Consider the following 25886-nt stretch of genomic DNA (forward strand, 5'->3'; position numbering starts at 1 on the left):
ACACATATATACTTAACTTCTCTGAGCCTCCGTTACCTCACCTGGAAAATGGGGATTAAAAGATTGTGAGCCCCCCGTGGGGCAACTTGATCACCTTGCATCCCCCCCAGCGCTTAGAACAGTGCTCTGCACATAGTAAGCGCTTAACAAATGCCATCATTATTATAATTATTATGAATGTATGGATGGTTTACTTGTACATATCTATTCTATTTATTTTATTTTGTTAGTATGTTTGGTTTTGTTCTCCGTCTCCTCCTCTTAGACTGTGAGCCCACTGCTGGGTAGGGACTGTCTCTATGTGTTGCCAATTTGTACTTCCCAAGCGCTTAGTACAGTGCTCTGCACATAGTAAGCGCTCTATAAATATGATTGATGATGATGATGACTCTGGATCTACCCCGGCGCCCAGAACAGTGCTCGGCACGTAGTAAGCGGAACTACCAGAAGGGGGAGACAGAGAACAAAACAAAACATATTAACACAATAAAATAAATAGAATAAATATGTACAAATAAAATAAATAAATGAATAGAGTAATAAATACGCACACTGCCCTTCGGCGGGACGCTGGGACACCTGGATTTGGGGTAAAATGTGTGACCTGAAAATCATTCATTCATTCATTCATTCAATCGTATTTATTGAGCGCTTACTGCGTGCAGAGGACTGTACTAATCAATCAATCAATCGTCTTTATTGAGCTCTTACTGTGTGCAGAGCACTGGACTAAGCGCTTGGGAAGTCCAAGTTGGCAACGTCTAGAGACGGTCCCTACCCAACAGTGGGCTCACAGTCTAGAAGGGGGAGACAGAGAACAAAACCAAACATATTAACGAAATAAAATAAATAGAGTAGATATGTACAAGTACAATAAATCAATCAATAAATAGAGTAATAAATATGTACAAACATATATCCATATATACAGGTGCTGTGGGGAAGGGAAGGGGGGGATGGAGAGGGGGAGGAGGGGGAGAGGAAGGAGGGGGCTCAGTCTACAGACGAGGGAACTGAAGCCCAGAGAAGTGAAGTGACTTGCCCAAAGTCACTCAGCTGACAAGTGGCCGGGATTTGAACCCACGACCTCTGACTCCCAAGCCCGGGCTCTTTCCACTGAGCCACGCTGCTTCTCAAGGTAGTCAGGTTGCCCCACGTGGGGCTCGCAGCCTTCATCCCCGTTTTACAGATGAGGTAGCTGAGGCCCAGAGAAGTGAGTTGCCCGGGGTCACACTGCAGACAAGCGGGATTAGAACCCAGGCCCGGACTCCTTCCAGTAAGTCACGCTGTTTCGCCACAGCTCTGGCCCCACCCAAGGTCTTTAGATTGGGGTTGGAGTTCCTGGAACTCAGCGTTTCCAAAAACCTTAACTTCTCTTTGCCTCAATTCTTTCTCCTGTTTAGACTGTGATCCCCACCCGGGGCAGAGACTGTGACCAATCTATTATTATTATTATTATTATTATTATTATTATTATTATTATTATTATTATTATTGCATTTGTTAAGCGTTTACTATGTGCCAAGCACTGTTCTAAGCGCTGGGGGAGATACAAGGTCATCAGGTTGTCCCACGTGGGGTTCAGTCTTCATCCCCATTTTCCAGATGAGGGAACTGAGGCCCAGAGAAGTGAAGTGACTCGCCCAAAGTCACCCAGCTGACAAGTGGCGGAGCCGGGATTAGAACCCACGACCTCTGACTCCCAATCCTGGACTCTTTCCACTGAGCCATGCACCCCAGCGTTTAGAACAGTGTTCACACATAGTAAATGCTTAATGTGCAAGCGTGGCCCTGGGAAGACTGGGAGCCCCACGTGGGGCAACCTGACGACCTTGTATCCCCCCCCCAGTGCTTAGAACAGTGCTTGGCACATAGTAAGCGCTTAACGAATGCCATCATTACTATTATTATTTACTACCATTTTTTAAAAAAGGGACCTGCCCTCTCCTTTCATAATAGACTGTGAGCCCACTGTTGGGTAGGGACCGTCCCTAGATGTTGCCAACTTGTACTTCCCAAGCGCTTAGTACAGTGCTCTGCACACAGTAAGCGCTCAATAAATACGATTGAATGAATAATAATAATATAATAATAATAATGACGGCATTTATTAAGCGCTTACTATGTGCAAAGCACTGTTCTAAGCGCTACGTATTCTCACCTCTGTTGTTGATCCAGGGGTCCGTGATGTCCCAAAGCTGGGGCTGGAAATGGGGACCTTAAAGGCCTGGCCCATCCAGACCTCCCCTCATCCCCCTCCCCACCCCCTCACACAGCGTCCCGGTCGGAAGGTCCTGGGTTCTAATCCCGCCTCCTTCGCCAGTTGTCTGCTGTGTGACCCTGGGCAAGTCACTTCGCTTCTCTGGGCCTCAGTGACCTCGTCTGTAAAATGGGGATTGAGACGGTGAGCCCCACGGGGGACAGGGACCATGTCCAACCCGATTTGCTGGTATCCACCCCAGCGCTTAGTAATAATAATAATAATAATGATGGCATTTATTAAGCGCTTACTATGTGCAAAGCACTGTTCTAAGCGCTGGGGAGATTACAAGGTGATCGGGTTGTCCCGGGGGGACTCACAGTTTTAATCCCCATTTTCCAGCTGAGGTAACTGAGGCCCAGAGAAGTGAAGTGACTTGCCCAAAGTCACCCAGCTGACAATTGGTGGAGCCGGGATTTGAACCCATGACCAGTGACTCCAAAGCCCGGGCTCTTTCCACTGAGCCACGCTGCTTCTCCTAGTACAGAGAAGCACCGCGGTTTAGTGGAAAGAGCCCGGGCCTGGGAATCAGAGGTTGTGGGTTCCAATCCTGACTCCGCCACTCGTCAGCTGTGTGACTTTGGGCAAGTCACTTCACTTCTCTGGGCCTCAGTGACCTCATCTGGAAAACGGGGATTAAAAGTGTGAGCCCCACGGGGGACAACCTGATGACCCGGCATCTACCTCAGCACTTATAATAATAATAATAATAATAATAATAATAATAATAACTATTACAGTGCCTGGAGTATAATGATAATAATTGTAGTATTTGTTTAGTGCTTACTATGTGACAGACACTGTACTAAGCGCTGGGGTGGATACAAGCAAATAGGGCTGACACAGAAAGCACTTAAAAATACCTTGATGATGATAAGGGTGATGATGATGATGATCATCATCATCATTCATTCATTCATTCAATCGCATTTATTGAGCGCTTACTGTGTGCAGAGCACTGGACTAAGCACTTGGGAAGTCCAAGTTGGCAACATATAGAGCCGGTCCCTACCCAACAGCGGGCTCACAATCTAGAAGGGGGAGACGGACAACAAAACAAAACGTATTAACGAAACAAAATAAAACATATTAACAGAATAAAATAAATAGAATAGTAAATATGTACAAACATATTGTTTGCTGCAGTAGCTGTGCCTTTAAAACTGCTCCTTTCCTGGGTCAAGCTTAGGGTTTCTGGATTCTGGAGCTGCCACCCCTTGGGAAGGGCTGACCCGATACGAAAAACTATTGCCATTTTTGCCCCTTTCATAGTACTGCCATATGCCCCATAATGGCAGAATTACTCCCATTATCCCCCAATCCCCAGTATCTTGGGAGTTGGTGGAAGGAATAGAGATCAATCTGGCTGCACTGGGAATCGAGGAAGGGAAGGGTTTTGAATACCGTCCCCTGTACCTCCAGCGTCTCAACCACATTTTAATTGCCTGGCCCCCAGTCCCTTTCTGATTCCCACTGTCCACTCTAGAGTTGGAGTACAAGATCTTGGAAAGAACAATGTCTTCTCTACTCTCCTTGCGGCTTAGCAAGTCTCTAGTATAACGATTTGCATGTACACTCAACAAATGAACAAAAGACTGAAAGGATGGATGAATGAATGAATGAACAAGGGAAGGGAATGGGGGAATACTGGGTGGGGATGGTCATCTCCTCTAGCTCATAACTTTAGCTTATTGGGTGCAGTAGGTCCCTTCTGTATCTGCCGTCTTAGTTCATTCGGTCATTCAATCGTATTTATTGAGCACTTACTGGGTGCAGTAGGTCCCTTCTGTCTCTGCCGTCTTAGTTCATTCGGTCATTCAATCGTATTTATTGAGCGCTTACTGGGTGCAGTAGGTCCCTTCTGTCTCTGATGTCTTAGTTCATTTAGTCATTCAATCGTATTTATGGAGCGCTTACTGGGTGCAGTAGGTCTCTTCTGTCTCTGCCGTCTTAGCTCATTCGGTCATTCAATCGTATTTATTGAGCACTTATTGGGTGCAGTAGGTCCCTTCTGTCTCTGACATCTTAGCTCATTCGGTCATTAAATCGTATTTATTGAGCGCTTATTGGGTGCAGTAGGTCCCTTCTGTCTCTGACGTCTTCATTCGGTCATTCAATCGTATTTATTGAGCGCTTACTGGGTGCAGTAGGTCCCTTCTGTCTCTGCCGTCTTAGCTCATTCGGTCATTCAATCGTATTTATTGAGCGCTTACTGGGTGCAGTAGGTCCCTTCTGTCTCTGCCGTCTTAGTTCATTCAGTCATTCAATCGTATTTATTGAGCGCTTATTGGGTGCAGTAGGTCCCTTCTGTCTCTGCTGTCTTAGTTCATTTGGTCATTCAATCGTATTTATTGAGCGCTTATTGGGTGCAAGTAGGTCCCTTCTGTCTCTGCCGTCTTAGCTCATTCGGTCATTCAGTCGTATTTATTGAGTGCTTACTGGGTGCAGTAGGTCCCTTCTGTCTCTGCCGTCTTAGTTCATTCGGTCATTCAATCGTATTTATTGAGCGCTTATTGGGTGCAGTAGGCCCCTTCTGTCTCTGACATCTTAGCTCATTCGGTCATTAAATCGTATTTATTGAGCACTTACTGGGTGCAGTAGGTCCCTTCTGTCTCTGCTGTCTTAGTTCATTTGGTCATTAAATCGTATTTATTGAGCGCTTATTGGGTGCAGTAGGTCCCTTCGGTCTCTGATGTCTTCATTCGGTCATTCAATCGTATTTATTGAGCGCTTACTGGGTGCAGTAGGTCCCTTCTGTCTCTGACGTCTTAGCTCATTCGGTCATTCAATCGTATTTATTGAGCGCTTACTGGGTGCAGAGCACTGGACTAAGCGCTCCCGGGAGTACAATAGAACAGTAAGCAGACACATTTCTTTACAGTCCGGGGGTGGAGGGGGACAGACATTAATATAAATCAATAAATTAGCTAAGTGGGGGTCTTTCCAGGGATTTCCCCACTCTCCAGCCCCTCCGTCCTGTATCGTTCCCCGTCGCCGGCGATCTTTCGACGGAGAGCATTTACCGAGCGCCCACTGCGCTGACTGAGACAGCCCTTGGGGGAGTTCAGTAGAGTTAGAAGACATAATCCCTGTCCCCTATCAGCTCACGGTTTAGAGGAAGTGGGGAGACAAGCCACTAAAGTTAAGCAGAGATAAGAGGAAGAAGTATACGGTTGCGTTCGTAAATGCTCCGGCGTTTGGAGCATTTCCTTTCCTCAGCCTCTTGGCTGCTTCCCAGAGAAGGTCCCAGCCCCCGCCATGGGATGGCAATTTTGGGGGGCCCGAGGAGAGTGAGGGAGCGGGGCACCCCACTGTCTGAAGTCCCTCGCCCAGCCCCCGGCTGCCCTTTCGCCATCAATCCTGGCCTCCCGTCCTCGTCACCGTCCAGCCGTCCTTCCCCCCGTCCGGCCTGGGCTGACCGTCACCGGCTACTGCCCGCCCGGTTTTCCAGATTCTTGGGAAAACCCAAGGCAGTGGGCCAAGAACCGTTGCTGCCTACTCGATGACGACTGCCTTTTTTTGTTTTCTTCTGTGGAAAGAACAAGAGGAAATTGGCTGACACCACAGTTGAAAGGATGGAGGTCAACCGGAAGGAAGAATTTCCTAGCCGGATGGCGGGGAGGCGGGAGGCGGGAGGCGGGAGGCGGGAGGCGGGGGTCTGTTCCGAAGGAGGTGAGGGGCCCCTTCTCTGGAGATCTCAGGTCCCCTGGATTCCACCGGTGTCCACCCCTCTACCCTGTCCCTCTGCCCACCCCTGAACCTCAATGCCAACTCCCCCTAAAAAGAGCCCGTCCAACTCGCTCGTTGCTTTCCTCAGCGCTTCCCCGTCAATTATCCTCCTCCATCCTCTCAGCCCCCCTGGAAGGCAGGGAGAGGTTAAGATTATTATCCCTATTTTACAGATGAGGCCACTGAGGCTTAATGACTTACCCAAGGTCACGGGACTTGACACCCAGCCAAAGCAGTAGTTCATTCATTCATTCATTCATTCATTCATTCAATCGTATTTACATTCATCCATTCAATCGTATTTATTGAGCGCTTACTGTGTGCAGAGCACTGGACTAAGCGCTTGGGAAGTACAAGTTGGCAACATAGTCGTTGCCTCAGTAGTTACGGAAACACCTTTTCTGCTCCAACTTGAATGAACTGACCCGGGCCTTCCTGCTTCTTTTTTTTTTATTGGCATGCGTTCGGCGCTTACTATGTGCCAGGCACTATACTAGGCGATGAGGTAGATAGAAGTTAATCAGGTTGGATAGAGTCCGTGTCCCAGATGGGGCTCACCGTTTTCGTCCCCATTTTACAGACGAGGGAACTGAGGCACGGAGAAGGGAAGTGACTTGACCGAGGTCACACAGCTGACGGTTGGCGGAGCCGGGATTTTCTGATTTCCAGGCCTATGCTCTAACCGCTAGGCCACATTGCTTCTCCTTGCCCCACGCTCGAGCCAGGCCCCCCCCACCATCAGTTCCATCAGTCAGTCGTATTTACTGAGCGCTTACTGCGCACGGAGCACCGTACTAAGCGATAGGGAGAGAACAACGTGACAGTCAACAGATACATACCCTGCCCACCCCAAGTTTACGGTCTAGAGGGGGAGACAGACATCGATATAAGTAATAATGGTATTTTGTTAAGCACTTACTACATGGCAAGCACCGTTCTAAGCGCTGGGGTAGATACCAGGTCATCGGGTTGTCCTCGCCCAATGTCGCACATGAATTACGGATTTGGACAGAGATGCCAGTGGCTGCCTGTCAACCTACGCGTCAAGCAAAAACTCCTCACTCTGGGCTTCAAGGCTGTCCATCCATCCCCTCGCCCCCTCTTACCTCACCTCCCTTCTCTCCTTCTCCAGCCCAGCCCGCACCCTCCGCTCCTCTGCTGCTTATCTCCTCACCGTACCTCGTTCTCGCCTGTCCCGCCATCGACCCCCGCCCCACGTCCTCCCCCGGGCCTGGAATGCCCCCAATCCCTCTGCCCATCCACCAAGCTTGCTCTCTTCCTCCCTTCAAATCCCTACTGAGAACTCACCTCCTCCAGGAGGCCTTCCCACACTGAGCCCCCTTTTTCCTCTCCTCCGCCCTACCTCCTTCCCCTCCCCACAGCATCTGTATAGATGCTTGTACAGATTTATCGCTCTCTATTTATTTTACTTGTACGTATTTACTATTCTATTTATTTTGTTAATGATGTGCAGTTAGCTTTAATTCTGTTTATTCTGATGACTTGACACCTGTCCACGTGTTTTGTTTTGTCATCTGTCTCCCCCTCCTAGCCTGTGAGCCCGCTGTCGGGTAGGGGCCGTCCCCGTAAGTGGCCGACTTGTCCTTCCCAAGCGCTCAGTCCAGCGCTCTGCACACAGTAAGCGCTCGATAAATATGATTGAACGAGTGAATGAATACGTAAAACTCCTATACGAACTCACGCCCTAACCACAAGAGACATCCCCTTCTAGACTGTGAGCCCACTGTTGGGTAGGGACTGTCTCTATATGTTGCCAACTTGGACTTCCCAAGCGCTTAGTACAGTGCTCTGCACACAGTAAGTGCTCAATAAATACGAATGAATTTCTAGACTGTGAGCCCACTGTTGGGTAGGGACCGTCTCTAGATGTTGCCAACTTGGACTTCCCAAGCGCGTAGTCCAGTGCTCTGCACACAGTAAGCGCTCAATAAATATGAATGAATTTCTAGACCGTGAGCCCACTGTTGGGTAGGGACCGTCTCTAGATGTTGCCAACTTGGACTTCCCAAGCGCTTAGTACAGTGCTCTGCACACAGTAAATGCTCGATAAATACGAATGAATTTCTAGACCGTGAGCCCACTGTTGGGTAGGGACCGTCTCTATATGTTGCCAACTCGGACTTCCCAAGCGCGTAGTCCAGTGCTCTGCGCACAGTAAGCACTCGGTAAATACGAATGAATTTCTAGACCGTGAGCCCACTGTTGGGTAGGGACCGTCTCTATACGTTGCCAACTTTGACTTCCCAAGCGCGTAGTCCAGTGCTCGGCACACAGTAAGCGCTCGATATGATTGAATGAATCCCCAGATTGGCCCCAACCTTCATCTGAGCTCACACCCCAAACCCCAAACGACACCCCACCTGTCCCTCAGATCTCTCCCCGCTCCCCGGAACTGGGGTTCGAACTCAGGCCCGAGGCTTGGGCTCAGGCCTCCCCCGCCCCCCTACGCCATCCATCCTCCCTCCCTCCTGACTCAGCCGGTTGCGGCTGTTGGGCTCCTCACCCCCCTTCGTCCCCACGGGCCAGAACTTGTTTCCCCGGGCCTCACCCCGGCCCCCGACATCCGGCTCCTCCCTCTCCCGGGGCTCCCCAACCCCCCTGTCCCCCACCCCCAAAACCTCACGTCGTTTCCCGGGGGTGTGGGGAAGGAGGAGGCGGAGGCAGGCCCCACCCCTGGGACCAGGCCTCTGGCCCCCTTCAGCCACCCCATCACTTCCTCCCGGCTGCCAGAGCCGACGCTCGGCGAAGCCCTACCTGGCTCCTGGCAGCAAGGCTGGCACGGGGGACGACGGTGGCCCCCCGGCCCCGACCGCCATCCCCACTGACGCCGGCCCGTCCCCCGGCCTAGGACCGTAAGTGGCCTGGGAGCGGAAAGCCGGGGTCGCCCCGGGCGGGTCCCTCATCTCCGCCCCGCTTTCTGTCCTCGGTTGCCCACGTCGGGGCGGCTTCAGGTCTCAGTTTCCCTCTGGGCAACCGGGGGCGGCCTGGGAGAAGGGGCGAGGGAAGCAGGGCCTCGGAGAGGGGGCCGGCTGGGAGGGAAGGGCGTGGGGTGCGGGGCCCTGGACGGGATGGGGTTGCTGGGCCCGGGCGGCCATCCGCTCTCCTCAGGCCAGGGCCATCAGCAGAAACTCCTCCACCACAGGTTGTGCAAATCCAGGGCAGGAAGTGGTTCTGCGGTCCCTTGAGGCAACCGACCCCTCACCCCGGCTCCCGCCCCTGCTTCCTCGCCAGCCCCCATGAACGCCTCGACCCCCAGGCCCGCGTCCGCCTCCGTGCCCCTGGCCATCGGGGTCCTGTCCCTGGCCATGGCCCTGGGCCTGCCGGGCAACGCCTTCGTGGTGTGGAGCATCCTGACCCGCCTGCGGCGCCGCTCGGTGACCGCCCTGCTGGTCCTGCACCTGGCGGTGGCCGACCTGGCCGTGCTGCTGACCGGCCCCTTCTTCCTGGACTTCCTGACCCGCCTGGACTGGCGCTTCGGCCTGCCCGGCTGCGTCCTCTGCCACTACGTCTGCGGGCTGTGCATGTACGCCAGCATCCTGCTCATCGCCGCCATGAGCCTGGACCGCTCCCTGGCCGTGGCCCGCCCCTTCCTCTCCCAGAAGCTGCGCACCAAGACGGCGGCCAGGTGGGCCTTGGCCGCCATCTGGGCGACGGCGGCCCTGCTGGCCGTGCCGGTCACCGTCTACCGGCGGTTGGAGCCCTTGATGGCGAACAGCAGCAGGCGGGCCTGCAATCTGGCCCACCCGCACCCGCGCCACGTGGCCTTCCACTTCCTCTTCGAGTCCACCACGGGCTTCCTGCTGCCCTTCCTGGCGGTGGTGGCCAGCTACTCGGACATCGGCCGCCGGCTGAGGGCCACCAGGTTCCGCCGGAGCCGCCGCACGGGCCGCCTGGTGGTGTTGATCATCGTGGCCTTTGCCCTCTTCTGGTTGCCCTACCACGCCGTCAACCTGGCCGAGGCCACCCGGGCGCTGGGCGGGCTGGCCCGGGGCCAGGGCGCGGTGGGGAAGCGGCTGGCGAAAGTGCGGGAGGTGGTCATCACCATGGCCTTCCTCAGCAGCAGCGTCAACCCGCTGCTCTACGCCTGCGCCGGCGGGGGGCTGCTCCGCTCCGCCGGGGTGGGCTTCGTGGCCAAGCTGCTGGAGGGCACCGGGTCCGAGGGCTCCAGCGCCCGGAGGGCGACCACCCTGAAGCCCGGCCCCCGGGAGGGCGCGGAGCCCCCGGAGCCCGGCCCGGCCGAGAGCCTCACCGTCTCCACCAACCCCATCGACTGAACCCCGTCGGGGATACTCCCAGTATGCACCGCGCCGCGGGGGGACCAGCCGGGGCAGGGACCGGGGGCCTCTTGGGGGGAGGGCCGGCCTTCCTCCGACGACCCCTCTTCCCCCCGACCCCTCTTGCCCTTCCCCGGCCCACGAAGCCCCCCTCTCCTGGCCCACCTCCAGCGCTGGAAGGCCCCGCGGGACAAGGAGAGGAAGAGGAGAAGGAGCCCCAGGATTTTTCTCCATCCTTCGCCCCGAACTGTCCGGCTGGGACCGGCGGCCGGCCCCTGCCTATCTCTGAGCCTCAGTTTCCTCACCAATAATAATAATGGTATTTCTTAAGCGCTTGCTAGGCGCCAGGCACCGCACCGAGCCTTTCCGGGGCGAGGATGGGGGAGAAGCCCTTCTAATAATAATAATGATAATGATGGCATTTATTAAGCGCTTACTATGCGCAAAGCACAGTTCTAAGCGCTGGGGAGATTACAAGGTGATCAGGTTGTCCCACGGTGGGGCTCCCAGTCTTCATCCCCATCTTCCAGATGAGGTAACCGAGGCCCAGAGAAGTGAAGCGACCTGCCCAAAGTCACCCAGCTGACAATGGGCGGAGCCCGGATTTGAACCCGCGACCTCTGGCTCCAAAGCCCGGGCTCTTTCCACTGAGCCACGCTGCTTCTAGACTGTGAGCCCGTTGTTGGGTAGGGACCGTCTCGATAGGCTGCCGACTTGTACTTCCCAAGCGCTTAGTCCAGTGCCCTGCACACAGTGAGCGCTCAATAAATACGATGGAATGAATGAATGAATGGCCTCCCTGCCCCTTTCGGGGCTGTGGTCAGCGTTGTGCGAACGGTTTGGGACGCGGGGCTGAGAGCGGCCGGCCCCGGGTTGGTTTCATTAAACCGCGTTCTCCGAGGGCGCTTCTGTGAGGCTCCTTCCTGCGCCTTGGGGCGAGGCGGGCCGGGCAGGACAAGGCCCGTTTTGGGGCGCGGGATGGATCTGGAGCCAAATACCTACCACCTGCCAGAATTTCCCTCCCCGCAAGTGGGAGCGGGAAGAGGGGACCCACTCATAAACAAACCCTTTCTCTCCCTGTCTCTCCCTCTCTCTGGAAATCAGTGCTCCAAACGCGACCGGCCCTGTCTCACATCTCGGTCTCTTTCGTGGGCTCCTCCTCTGTTTCCCACCGCCTGACTGTGGGGATCCCTCAAAGCTCAGTTCTGGGTCTTTTAGACTGTGAGCCCACTGTTGGGTAGGGACTGTCTCTATATGTTGCCAACTTGGACTTCCCAAGCGCTTAGTACAGTGCTCTGCACACAGTAAGTGCTCAATAAATACGATTGATTGATTGATTGGGTCCCCTTCTATTCTTCATCTCCACCCAATCCCTTGGAGAACCCCTTCTAGACTGTGAGCCCGCTGTTGGGTAGGGACCGTCTCTGTATGTTGCCAACTTGGACTTCCCAAGCGCTTAGTACAGTGCTCTGCACACAGTAAGCGCTCAATAAATACGATTGAATGAATGAATGAATCGGAGTAGATCAGTCTGATCAGAGAGACACCAACCCCCTTGGAGAAACGCTAAACTGTTGTCCGTTTCCTCCTTCTAGACTGTGAGCCCGCTGTTGGGAAAGGACCGTCTCTATATCTTGCCAACTTGGACTTCCCAAGTGCTTAGTACAGTGCTCTGCACACAGTAAGTGCTCAATAAATACGATTGAATGAATGAATGAATCAGCGTAGATCAGTTTGATCACAGAGACACCAACCCCCTTGGGGAAATGCTAAGCTGTTGTCCGTCTCCCCCTTCTAGACTGTGAGCCCACTGTTGGATAGGGACCGTCTCTATATGTTGCCAACTTGTACTTCCCAAGCGCTTAGTACAGTGCTCTGCACACAGTAAGCGCCCAATAAATACGATTGAATAAATGAATGAATAAACGAGACAAACGCACGCAAACACCCGTCACTCTCTGGAAATCAGTGCTCCAAAAGTGACAGGCCCTGTCTCACATTGGTGTATATCAGTGTGACCAGAGAGACACCAACCCCCTCGGGGAAACGCTAAACTGTTGTCCGTCTCCCCCTTCTAGACTGTGAGCCCGCTGTTGCGTAAAGACCGTCTCTAGATGTTACAACCTGTACTTCCCAAGCGCTTAGTACAGTGCTCTGCACACAGTAAGTGCTCAATAAATATGATTGAATGAATGAATGAATGAATAATTGAGACAAACGCACGCAAACACCCGTCACTCTCTGGAAATCAGTGCTCCAAACGTGACGGGCCCTGTCGCACATCGGCGTAGATCAGTTTGACCAGAGAGATACCAACCTCCTTAGGGAACTGCTAAGCGAGACAAACACACGCCAACACCCGTCACTCTCTGGAAATCAGTGCTCCAAACGTGACGGGCCCTGTCGTACATCGGCGTAGATCAGTTTGACCAGAGAGATACCAACCTCCTTGGGGAAATGCTAAATCAATCAATCAATCAATCAATCAATCGTATTTATTGAGTGCTTACTGTGTGCAGAGCACTGTACTAAGTGCTTGGGATGAGACAAACGCACGCAAACACCTGTCACTCTCTGGAAATCAGTGCTCCAAACGTGACGGGCCCTGTCGCACATCGGCGTAGATCAGTTTGACCAGAGAGATACCAACCCCCTTGGGGAAACGCTAAATCAATCAATCAATCGTATTTATTGAGCGCTTACTGTGTGCAGAGCACTGTACTAAGCGCTTGGGATGAGACAAACACACGCAAACACCCGTCACTCTCTGGAAATCAGTGCTCCAAACGTGACGGGCCCTGCCGCACATCGGCGTAGATCAGTTTGACCAGAGAGATACCAACCTCCCTGGGGAAACGCTAAATCAATCAATCAATCGTATTTATTGAGCGCTTACTGTGTGCAGAGCACTGTACTAAGCGCTTGGGATGAGACAAACACACGCCAACACCCGTCACTCTCTGGAAATCAGTGCTCCAAACGTGACGGGCCCTGTCGCACATCGGCGTAGATCAGTTTGACCAGAGAGATACCAAGCTCCTTGGGGAAACGCTAAATCAATCAATCAATCATATTTATTGAGCGCTTACTGTGTGCAGAGCACTGTACTAAGCGCTTGGGATGAGACAAACACACGCAAACACCCGTCACTCTCTGGAAATCAGTGCTCCAAACGTGACGGGCCCTGTCGCACATCGGCGTAGATCAGTTTGACCAGAGAGATACCAAGCTCCTTGGGGAAACGCTAAATCAATCAATCAATCATATTTATTGAGCGCTTACTGTGTGCAGAGCACTGTACTAAGCGCTTGGGATGAGACAAACACACGCAAACACCCGTCACTCTCTGGAAATCAGTGCTCCAAACGTGACGGGCCCTGTCGCACATCGGCGTAGATCAGTTTGACCAGAGAGATACCAACCTCCTTGGGGAAACACTAAATGAGACAAACGCACGCAAACACCCATCACTCTCTGGAAATCAGTGTTCCAAACATGACGGGCCCTGTCGCACATCGGCGTAGATCAGTTTGACCAGAGAGATACCAACCCCCTTGAGGAAACGCTAAATCAATCAATCAATCAATCAATCAATCGTATTTATTGAGCACTTACTGTGTGCAGAGCACTGTACTAAGCGCTTGGGATGAGACAAACACACGCAAACACCCGTCACTCCCTGGAAATCAGTGCTCCAAACGTGACGGCCCTGTCGCACATCGGCGTAGATCAGTTTGACCAGAGAGATACCAACCCCCTTGGGGAAACGCTAAATCAATCAATCAATCGTATTTATTGAGCGCTTACTGTGTGCAGAGCACTGTACTAAGCGCTTGGGATGAGACAAACACACGCAAACACCCGTCACTCTCTGGAAATCAGTGCTCCAAACGTGACGGGCCCTGTCGCACATCGGCGTAGATCAGTTTGACCAGAGAGATACAACCCCCTTGGGGAAACGCTAAATGAGACAAACGCACGCCAACACCCGTCACTCTCTGGAAATCAGTGCTCCAAACGTGACGGGCCCTGTCGCACATCGGCATAGATCAGTTTGACCAGAGAGATACTAACCTCCTTGGGGAAACACTAAGCGAGACAAACACACGCCAACACCCGTCACTCTCTGGAAATCAGTGCTCCAAACGTGACGGGCCCTGTCGCACATCGGCATAGATCAGTTTGACCAGAGAGATACCAACCTCCTTGGGGAAATACTAAGCAAGACAAACACACGCAAACACCCGTCACTCTCTGGAAATCAGTGCTCCAAACGTGACGGGCCCTGTCGCACATCGGCGTAGATCAGGTTGACCAGAGAGATACCAACCCCCTTGGGGAAACACTAAATGGGACAAACACACGCAAACACCCGTCACTCTCTGGAAATCAGTGCTCCAAACGTGACAGGCCCTGTCGCACATCGGCGTAGATCAGTTTGACCAGAGAGATACCAACTCCCTTGGGGAAACGCTAAATCAATCAATCAATCAATCAATTGCATTTATTGAGTGCTTACTGTGTGCAGAGCACTGTACTAAGTGCTTGGGATGAGACAAACTCACGCAAACACCCGTCACTCCCTGGAAATCAGTGCTCCAAACGTGACGGGCCCTGTCGCACATCGGAGTAGATCAGTTTGACCAGAGAGATACCAACCCCCTTGGGGAAACGCTAAATGAGACAAACGCACGCCAACACCCGTCACTCTCTGGAAATCAGTGCTCCAAACATGATGCGCCCTGTCTCACATCGGAGTAGATCAGTTTGACCAGAGAGATACCAATCCCCTTGAGGAAATGCTAAACACACGCAAACAACCGGGCAACCCGGTCGCACGCGCTGTCGGACGTGCATCGGAGCCCCCCCGCTGAACACACGAGCTCGGCCACCCGGACGGTGCCCACGTGTGCACTCCACTCCGCACGCGTGCCCACACACGTGCCCGGGCAGCGGCCCCGTCCCCCTCAAACGTACACACCCCCCGTCACGGAACAGGCGGCCCTGCCCCGGGGAGGCTGAGGGTGCAGTGATGGTGTCTACACAGATGGCTATCGCACTCGCTGTTTCCTGCCGATACCCAGCTCGGGTGCAGGGGCCGATTGCAGGGACTGAGGTAGGTGGTCTCTGGGGGCTTGGGTTCAATCCCCCCTTTTTTAATCAATCAATCGTTTTTATTGAGCGCTTACTGTGTGCAGAGCACTGGACTAAGCGCTTTTTTAATGGTATTTGTTAAGCGCTCACTAGGCGTCAAACACCGTTTTAAGGAGCGTAGGTGGGGGGTAGGTAGAAGTTAATTAGGCCCACTCTTGCATGGGGCTCACCGTCTAAGCAGGCGGAAGGACAGGTATTTTAAATCCCCATTTTACAGTTGAAGGAACTGAGGCACAGAGGCCTGGGAAGCAGTGGAATAATAAGAACAATTTTGGTATTTGTTAAGCGCTTGCTATATGCCAAGCACTGGTCTAAGCACTGGGGGAGATACAAGGTGATCAGGTTGTCCCACGGAGGGCTCACGATCTTAATCCCCATTTTACAGTTGAAGGAACTGAGGCACAGAGGCCTGGGAAGCAGTGGAATAATAATAACGATTTTGGTATTTGTTAAGCGTTTACTATGTGCCAAGCACTGGTCTAAGCACTGGGGGAGATACAAGGTGATCAGGTTGTCCCACGGGGGGCTCACGATCTTAATCCCCATTTTACAGTTGAAGGAACTGAGGCACAGAGGCCTGGGAAGCAGTGGAATAATAATAATAATTTTGGTATTTGTTAAGCACCTATTAATAATAATAATAATGGTATTTGTTAGGCGCTTACTATGTGAAAAGCACTGTTCTAAGCGCTGGGGGGGATACAAGGTGATCAGGTTGTCCCACGTGGGGCTCACAGTCTTCATCCCCATTTTACAGATGAGGTCACTGAGGCCCAGAGAAGTGAAGTGACTTGCCCGAAGTCACCCAGCGGACAAGTGGCGGAGCCGGGATTTGAACCCCTGACTTTGGACTCCAAAGCCTGGGCTCTTTCCACTGAGCCACGCTGGGGATACAAGGTGATCAGGTTGTCCCACGGGGGGCTCACAATCTTAATCCCCATTTTACAGTTGAAGGAATTGAGGCACAGAGGCCTGGGAAACAGTGGAATAATAATAACGATTTTGGTATTTGTTAAGCGCTTACTATGTGCGAAGCACTGGTCTAAGCACTGGGGGAGATACAAGGTGATCAGGTTGTCCCACGGGGGGCTCACAGTCTTCATCCCCATTTTCCAGATGAGGTCACTGAGGCCCAGAGAAGTGAAGTGACTCGCCCAAAGTCACCCAGCTGATAAGGGGAGGAGCCGGGATTCGAACCCATGACCTCTGACTCCAAAGCCCGGGCTCTTTCCACTGAGCCACGGTAGCCTAGTGGGGAGAGCCTGGGCCTGGGAATCTGAAGGACCGGGGTTCTAATCCCGGCTCTGCCAATCGCTTGCTGGGTGGCCTCGGGCAAGTCACTTCACTTCTCTGTGCCTCAGCTCAACTGTAAAATGGTGATAATAATAATAATAATGGTATTTGTTAAGCGCTTACTACGTGCAAAGCACCGTTCTAAGCGCTGGGAAAGTTACGAGGTAGTCAGGTTGTCCCACGGGGGGGCTCACAGTTTTAATCCCCATTTTCCAGATGAGGGAACTGAGGCCCAGAGAAGGGACGTGACTTGGCCAGAGTCACACAGCTGGCGGGAGTTGGGATTTGAACCCATGACCTGGGACTCCAAAGCCCGGGCTCTTGCCACTGAGCCGCGCTGCTTCTCATCTGATAACGGATGAGATGTGATCGGCTTCTCATCTGCTTCTCATCAGATATCAGATATCAGTGCTAGTTAACCGGCACCTATCCCGGCGCTTAGAACAGCGTTTGACACATAGTAATCAACCCCAGTGCTCAGCATAGTACTTGGTACGTAGTAAGCACTTAGTTATTAAGAGTATTATTATAGAGAAGCAGCGTGGCTCAGTAATCAATCAATCAATCAATCAATCGTATTTATTGAGCGCTTACTGTATGCAGAGCACTGGACTAAGCGCTTGGGAAGTACAAGTTGGCAACATAGTAGGTAGTAAGCACTTAGTTATTATGAGTATTATTATAGAGAAGCAGCGTGGCTCAGTAATCAATCAATCAATCAATCGTATTTATTGAGCGCTTACTGTGTGCAGAGCACTGGACTAAGTGCTTGGGAAGTACAAGTTGGCAACATAGTAGGTAGTAAGCACTTATTATGAGCATTATTATAGAGAAGCAGCGTGGCTCAGTAATCAATCAATCAATCGTATTTATTGAGCGCTTACTGTGTGCAGAGCACTGGACTAAGCGCTTGGGAAGTACAAGTTGGCAACATAGTAGGTAGTAAGCACTTAGTTATTATGAGTATTATTATACAGAAGCAGCGTGGCTCAGTAATCAATCAATCAATCGTATTTATTGAGCGCTTACTGTGTGCAGAGCACTGGACTAAGTGCTTGGGAAGTACAAGTTGGCAACATAGTAGGTAGTAAGCACTTAGTTATTACGAGTATTATTATAGAGAAGCAGCGTGGCTCAGTAATCAATCAATCAATCGTATTGATTGAGCGCTTACTGTGTGCAGAGCACTGGACTAAGCGCCTGGGAAGTACAAGTTGGCAACACAGTAGGAAAGAGCCCGGGCTTTGGAGTCCGAGGTCATGGGTTCCAATCCCGGCTCCGCCCGTTGTCAGCTGGGTGACTTTGGGCAAGTCACTTCACTTCTCTGGGCCTCAGTGCCCTCATCTGGAAAATGGGGATTGAGACTGTGAGCCCCATGAGGGACAACCTGATAATCTTGTAGCCTCCCCAGCGCTTAGAACAGTGCTTTGCACATAGTGAGCGCTTAATAAATGCCGTCATTATTATTATTATTATTATTATTATTATTAAAGTAAAAAAAGAAAGAGAAGCGAAGCCACTTGCCCCAGGTCGCACAGCGAACAACTGGAGGAGCCGGATTATTCATTCATTCAATTGTATTTATTGAGTGCTTACTGTGTGGAGAGCACTGTACTAAGCGCTTGGGAAGTACAAGTTGGCAACATATAGAGACGGTCCCTATCCAACAGCGGGCTCACAGTCTAGAAGCTAGATTAGAACCCAAGTCCTCTGCCCCCCGCGTCCGGGCTCTTTCCGCTAGGCCCACGTTGCTTCTCCTTCATCGTCTCCCCCCCCGCAACTACCAGTGGGAAGCAGCATGGCTCAGTGGAAAGAGCCCGGGCTTTGGAGTCAGAGGTCACGGGTTCGAATTCCGGCTCCGCCACACGTCTGCTGGGTGACCCCGGGCAAGTCACTTCACTTCTCTGAGCCTCAGTTCCCTCATCTGGAAAATGGGGATGAAGAACGGGAGCCCCACATGGGACAACCTCATCACCTTGTATCCCCCCCCGGAGCTTAGAACAGTGCTTTGCACATAGTAAGCGCTTAACAAATACCATTATTATTGTTATTATTATTATTAGTGGGAGCCTCGGTCCTGCGGGTGTCGGGTGGGAGGAGGGGGTGGCTTGAAGCGGGCGAGGTGCAGACCCCCTTCTGGATTTCTAGACCGTGAGCCCACTGTTGGGTAGGGACCGTCTCTAGATGTTGCCAACTTGGACTTCCCAAGCGCTTAGTCCAGTGCTCCGCACACAGTAAGCGCTCAATAAATGCGATTGATTGATTGGACTTCCCAAGCGCTTAGTCCAGTGCTCCGCACCCAGTAAGCGCTGAATAAATACGATTGATTGATTGGACTTCCCAAGCGCTTAGTCCAGTGCTCCGCACACAGTAAGCGCTTAATAAACACGACTGAATGAATGCATGGCTACAAAGAGTCCCTTGTTCAAGGCCCTACTGAGAGCTCATCTCCTCCAGGAGGCCTTCCCAGACTGAGCCCCTTCCTTCCTCTCCCCCTCGTCCCCCTCTCCATCCCCCCCATCTTACCTCCTTCCCTTCCCCACAGCACCCGTATAGATGTATATATGTTTGTACATATTTATTACTCCATTTATTTTACTTGTACATATCTATTCTATTTATTTTATTGTGTTAGTATGTTTGGTTTTGTTCTCTGTCTCCCCCCTTTTAGACTGTGAGCCCGCTGTTGGGTAGGGACTGTCTCTATATGTTGCCAACTTGGACTTACCAAGCACTAAGTACAGTGCTCTGCACACAGTAAGCGCTCAATAAATACGATTGATTGATTGATTGATTGATTGTCATGACCCAGATGTTACTGCGGCAGGAAGAACGTAATAGACCCCAAAAGGGACTTCTCAAGTGAGAAGGAACACCACGTCGGAACCGGTGAGAGTTTGCGGCATCGCCTTCCCCGGCCCCAGTGGGAGAAGAGAACGGCGGCTCCAGTGAAACCGGCATCAATTCTATTGCCATCTCGGTCGGTGGGGAGGGATAATAATGATGGCATTTATTAAGCGCTTACTACGTGCCAAGCACTGTTCTAAGCGCTGGGGAGGTTACAAGGCGATCAGGTTGTCCCACGGGGGGGGGCTCCCAGTCTTCATCCCCGTTTTCCAGATGAGGGAACTGAGGCCCAGAGAAGTGAAGTGACTTTCTTTTTTTATGATGGCATTTATTACACGCTTACTACGTGCAAAGCACTGTTCTAAGCGCTGGGGAGGTTACAAGGTGATCAGGTTGTCCCCCGGGGGGGCTCACAGTCTTAATCCTCATTTTCCAGATGAGGGAACTGAGGCCCAGAGAAGTGAAGTGACTTTTTTTTTATGATGGCATTTATTACACGCTTCCTATGTGCAAAGCACTGTTCTAAGCGCTGGGGAGGTTACAAGGTGATCAGGTTGTCCCCCGGGGGGGCTTACAGTCTTAATCCTCATTTTCCAGATGAGGGAACTGAGGCCCAGAGAAGTGACTCGCCCAAAGCCACCCAGCTGACAGCTGGCGGGGCCGGGATTTGAACCCACGACCTCTGACTCCAAAGCCCGGGCTCTCTCCCATTGAGCCACGCTGCTTCTCGGGGATGCTCCCGCCTCGGGGAGCACAGTCCTTTTAGACTGTGAGCCCACCGTTGGGTAGGGACCGTCTCTCTATGGTGCCAATTTGTACTTCCCAAGCGCTTAGTCCGGTGCTCTGCACATAGTAAGCGCTCAATAAATACGATCGTTGATGATGATGATGGCGGGGGGTGGGTGGTGGTCAGCTGAGCGTGGGTCCCGGGGGAGTCCGAGCCAGTTCGGTGGACAGGAAGTAGGTGCGGAGCTGCCCTTTGCCCTTGACGGTGATGACCCCCCTGCTGTGGCAGGTGTAACCCAGGCTCCGCAGGGCCTGGGCCGTCTCCTCGGTCACCTGGGGGTGGGACGGGGAGGCGGACCCCTCAATCCCGCGCGCCCCCCGGCCCAGGACAGCCAGCCGCGGGCGAGAGTTGAGCAGGCCCAGCCATGAGGCAGGCCAAAGCGGAAGCCATTCCCGCTCACCACACCCGCCCCGGTGTCTTCCCGAAAGTGAGCGCTTCCCCCAGTCCCTCCCGCCACCCCCCCAGGCCCGGACGCCCTCCCGCCCTCACCTGGATCTTGCCCATGACGCCCGTGCTCTCCATGCGACTGGCCACGTTGACCGTGTTGCCCCAGATGTCGTACTGCGGCTTCTGCGCCCCGATCACGCCCGCCACCACCGGCCCGTGGTTCAGCCCTGGCGCGGGAGAGAGTTGGGGGCCTCTCAGGTGGGCACTGTGAGCCCGCTGTTGGGTAGGGACTGTCTCTACATGTTGCCGACTTGTCCTTCCCAAGCGCTTAGTACAGTGCTCTGCACACAGTAAGCGCCCAATAAATACGATTGAATGAATGAATGAACTTACTTTGTGCAAAGCACTGTACTAAGTGCTTGGGGGCGAGGCTTCGAAACCAAGGTAGCTGACGGTCCCTATTACCCCCCGGACCACAGACGGGCCATACAGATTGGAGGAAGGAAGCGCTCAGTAAATACAATAATAATAACAATAATAACAATGATGATGATTGTTATATGTATATATATACATGTATATATATACATATATGTATATATGTTTGTACATATCTGTACGTATTTATTACTCCATTTGTTTATTTATTTTATTTGTACATATCTTTTCTATTTATTTTATTTTGTTAGTATGTTTGGTTTTGTTCTCTGTCTCCCCCATTTAGACTGTGAGCCAACTGTTGGGTAGGGACTGTCTTTATATGTTGCCAATTTGTACTTCCCAAGGGCTTAGTACAGTGCTCTGCACATAGTAAGCGCTCAATAAATACGATTGATGATGATGATGATGATGGCATTTGTTAAGCGTGCCAAGCACTGCTCTAAGCACCGGGGAAGATACAAGGTTGGCTCACGTGGGGCTCCCAGTCCCCATTTTACCTGTGAGCCCACTGTTGGGTAGGGACCGTCTCTATATGTTGCCGACTTGGACTTCCCAAGCGCTTTGTACAGTGCTCTGCACACAGGCAGCGCTCAATAAATACGATTGAATGAATGAATGAACTTACTTTGTGCAAAGCACTGTACTAAGTGCTTGGGGGCGAGGCTTCGAAACCAAGGTAGCTGACGGTCCCTATTACCCCCCGGACCACAGACTGGCCATACAGATTGGAGGAAGGAAGCGCTCAATAAATACAATGATAATAATAATAGCAATGATGATGATTGTTATATGTATATATATGTGCATATATATACATATATGTATATATGTTTGTACATATTTATTACTCTATTTATTTATTTATTTTATTTGTACATATCTATTCTATTTATTTTATTTTGTTAGTATGTTTGGTTTTGTTCTCTGTCTCCCCCTTTTAGACTGTGAGCCCACTGTTGGGTAGGGACTGTCTCTATATGTTGCCAATTTGTACTTCCCAAGCGCTTAGTCCAGTGCTCTGCACACAGTAAGCGTCCAATAAATACGATTGAATGAATGAATGAACTTACTTTGTGCAAAGCACTGTACTAAGTGCTTGGGGGGCGAGGCTTCGAAACCAAGGTAGCTGACGGTCCCTATTACCCCCCGGACCACAGACGGGCCACACAGATTGGAGGAAGGAAGCGCTCAATAAATACAATAATAATAACAATGATGATGATGGCATTTGTTAAGCATGCCAAGCACTGCTCTAAGCGCCGAGGGAGATACAAGGTTGGCTCAAGTGGGGCTCCCAGTCCCCATTTTACCTGTGAGCCCACTGTTGGGTAGGGACCGTCTCTATATGTTGCCGCCTTGGACTTCCCAAGCGCTTAGTCCAGTGCTCTGCACACAGTAAGCGTCCAATAAATACGATTGAATGAATGAATGAACTTACTTTGTGCAAAGCACTGTACTAAGTGCTTGGGGGCGAGGCTTCGAAACCAAGGTAGCTGACGGTCCCTATTACCCCCCGGACCACAGACGGGCCATACAGATTGGAGGAAGGAAGCGCTCAGTAAATACAATAATAATAACAATGATGATGATTGTTATATGTATATATATGTATATATATAAATATATGTATATATGTTTGTACATATTTATTGCTCTATTTATTTATTTATTTTATTTGTACATATCTTTTCTATTTATTTTATTTTGTTAGTATGTTTGGTTTTGTTCTCTGTCTCCCCCTTTTAGACTGTGAGCCAACTGTTGGGTAGGGACTGTCTTTATATGTTGCCAATTTGTACTTCCCAAGCGCTTAGTACAGTGCTCTGCACATAGTAAGCGCTCAATAAATACGATTGATGATGATGGCATTTGTTAAGCGTGCCAAGCACTGCTCTAAGCACCGGGGAAGATACAAGGTTGGCTCACGTGGGGCTCCCAGTCCCCATTTTACCTGTGAGCCCACTGTTGGGTAGGGACCGTCTCTATATGTTGCCGACTTGGACTTCCCAAGCGCTTAGTACAGTGCGCTGCACACAGGCAGTGCTCAATAAATACGATTGAATGAATGAATGAACTTACTTTGTGCAAAGCACTGTACTAAGTGCTTGGGGGGCGAGGCTTCGAAACCAAGGTAGCTGACGGTCCCTATTGCCCCCCGGACCACAGACTGGCCACACAGATTGGAGGAAGGAAGCGCTCAATAAATACAATAATAATAACAATAATAACAATGATGATGATTGTTATATGTATATATATATATGTATATATGTTTGTACATATTTGTACATATTTATTACTCTATTTATTTATTTATTTTATTTGTACATATCTATTCTATTTATTTTATTTTGTTACTATGTTTGGTTTTGTTCTCTGTCTCTCCCTTTTAGACTGTGAGCCCACTGTTGGGTAGGGACTGTCTCTATATGTTGCCAATTTGTACTTCCCAAGTGCTTAGTACAGTGTTCTGCACATAGTAAGCGCTCAATAAATACGATTGATGATGATGATGATGATGATGCTGGCATTTGTTAAGCGTGCCAAGCACTGCTCTAAGCGCCGGGGGAGGTACAAGGTTGGCTCACGTGGGGCTCCCAGTCCCCATTTCACCTGTGAGCCCACTGTTGGGTAGGGACTGTCTCTATATGTTGCCGACTTGTACTTCCCAAGCGCTTAGTACAGTGCTCTGCACACAGTGAGCGCTCAATGAATACGATTGAATGAATGAATGAATAAATGAATGATGAGGTAACCGAGGCACAGAGAACTTGAACGGCTTGCCCAAGGTCACCTGGCAGACAAGTGGCGGAGCCGGGATTAGAACCCACGTCCTCCGACTCCCAAGCCCGGGCTGTCGCCATTAAAGCAACCGATCGATCGATCGACTGAGGGGAATCAATCAATCAATCGTATTTATTGAGCGCTTACTTTGTGCAGAGCACTGGACTAAGCGCTTGGGAAGTACAAGTTGGCAACATATAGAGACAGTCCCTACCCAACAGTGGGCTCACAGTCTAAAAGAAAAGTGGCAGAGCCGGGATTCGAACCCATGACCTCTGACTCCAAAGCCCGGGCTCTTTCCACTGAGCCACGCTGCTTCCCTGTGCAAAGCACTGTTCTAAGCGCTGGGGAGGTTACAAGGTGATCAGGTTGTCCCACGGGGGGCTCGCAGTCTTCATCCCCATTTTACAGTTGAGGGAACTGAGGCCCAGAGAAGAGACTGGGCCAAAGTCACACAGCTGACAAGTGGCAGAGCGGGATTCGAACCCATGACCTCTGACTCCAAAGCCCGGGCTCTTTCCACTGAGCCACGCTGCATTCATTCAACATAGGAAGGGGAAGGGGGACTGAAGGGACGGACCGGGCGGGGACTCAAGGCCGAGGGCTGGAAGATGGGGATGAAGACTGTGGGCCCCCCGTGGGTACGGACCGTCTCTATACGTTGCCGACTTGTACTTCCCAAGCGCTTAGTACAGTGCCCTGCACACAGAGAAGCAGCGTGGCTCAGTGGAAAGAGCCCGGGCTTTGGAGTCAGAGGTCACGGGTTCGAATCCCGGCTCCGCTCCTTATCAGCTGAGTGACTTTGGGCAAGTCATTTAACTTCTCTGAGCCTCAGTGACCTCATCTGTAAAAATGAGGATTAAGACTGTGAGCTCCACGTGGGATGACTTGATCACACTGTATCCCCCCCAGCGCTTAGAACAGTGCTTGGCACATAGTAAGCGCTTAACAAATATCATCATTATTATTATTATTATAATAAATACGACTGTATGGATGAATGAACGGTGGGGAGACGCGAAGGGGAGGGTCCTCTCACCAACGCGCAGGCGGAAACTGTTGAAGGAGTGTTTGTTGATGACGTCCAGCTTGGCCCCCAAGGCCACGGCAAACTCCACCATGGTGCCCAGATGGCTGCAGCTCCGCTCCGTGTCCTGGCATCGGGTCCCCCCCCCAGCGCCCCCCGGGATCCATCGATTAGGAAGTCGGACTGAGGCCCTCCGCCCGGGAGACACCGGCGAGGGATCGCGGAAAGGCCCCAACCTTGGGATACACCAACGAGGGATCGGGAAAGGCCCCACTGGGAAGGACTGGCGGGATGATGGGGTGGCACTGTGAGCCCACCGTTGGGTAGGGACCGTCTCTATATGTCGCCAACTTGGACTTCCCAAGCGCTTAGTCCAGTGCTCTGCACACAGTAAGCGCTCAATAAATACGATTGAATGAATGAATGAACTTACTTTGTGCAAAGCACTGTACTAAGTGCTTGGGAGAGTACAATATAACAACAGTCTCTATACGTTGCCAAATTGGACATCCCAAGCGCCTAGTACAGCGCTCTGCACACAGTAAGCGCTCAATAAATGCGATTGAATGAATGAATGAACTTACTTTGTGCAAAGCACTGTGCTAAGTGCTTGGGAGAGTACAATATAACAACGGTCTCTATATGTTGCCTACTTGGACTTCCCAAGCACCTACTACAGCGCTCTGCACACAGTCAGCACTCAATAAATACGACTGACTGAATGAATGAATATATGTTTGTGTGCATTTATTACTCTATTTCACTTGTACATATTTATTCTATTTATTTTATTTTGTTAATATATTCTGTTTTGTTGTCTGTCTCCCCCTTCTAGACTGTGAGCCCGCTGTTGGGCAGGGACCATCTCTAGATGTCACCAAC

General features: G+C 51.3%; 2 protein-coding genes across 2 annotated transcripts in view; one reads left to right on the plus strand and one right to left on the minus strand.

Moving 5' to 3' along the window:
• The first annotated feature begins 8777 nt into the window (after positions 1–8777).
• On the plus strand, positions 8778–10284 carry LTB4R (leukotriene B4 receptor). The gene is made up of 2 exons (XM_038741118.1): positions 8778–8862; positions 9153–10284. Exon 2 carries the CDS (start codon positions 9247–9249, stop codon positions 10282–10284), a length of 1038 nt encoding a protein of 345 aa, XP_038597046.1. The 5' UTR covers positions 8778–8862; positions 9153–9246.
• Positions 10285–20417: 10133 nt separating this feature from the next.
• The window catches only part of ADCY4 (adenylate cyclase 4), a 48203-nt gene continuing 42734 nt past the window's right edge, over positions 20418–25886 (minus strand). Inside the window, exons 23-25 of the mRNA XM_038741116.1 lie at positions 25017–25131; positions 20855–20979; positions 20418–20637 (exon numbers count right to left, since the gene is read on the minus strand). Coding sequence (XP_038597044.1) covers positions 20488–20637; positions 20855–20979; positions 25017–25131 — 390 coding nt within the window. The 3' untranslated portion in view covers positions 20418–20487. The remainder of the gene's footprint in view (positions 20638–20854; positions 20980–25016; positions 25132–25886) is intronic.

The sequence above is a fragment of the Tachyglossus aculeatus genome, assembly GCF_015852505.1.
Source record: "Tachyglossus aculeatus isolate mTacAcu1 chromosome 12 unlocalized genomic scaffold, mTacAcu1.pri SUPER_6_unloc_1, whole genome shotgun sequence".
NCBI lineage: Eukaryota > Metazoa > Chordata > Mammalia > Monotremata > Tachyglossidae > Tachyglossus > Tachyglossus aculeatus.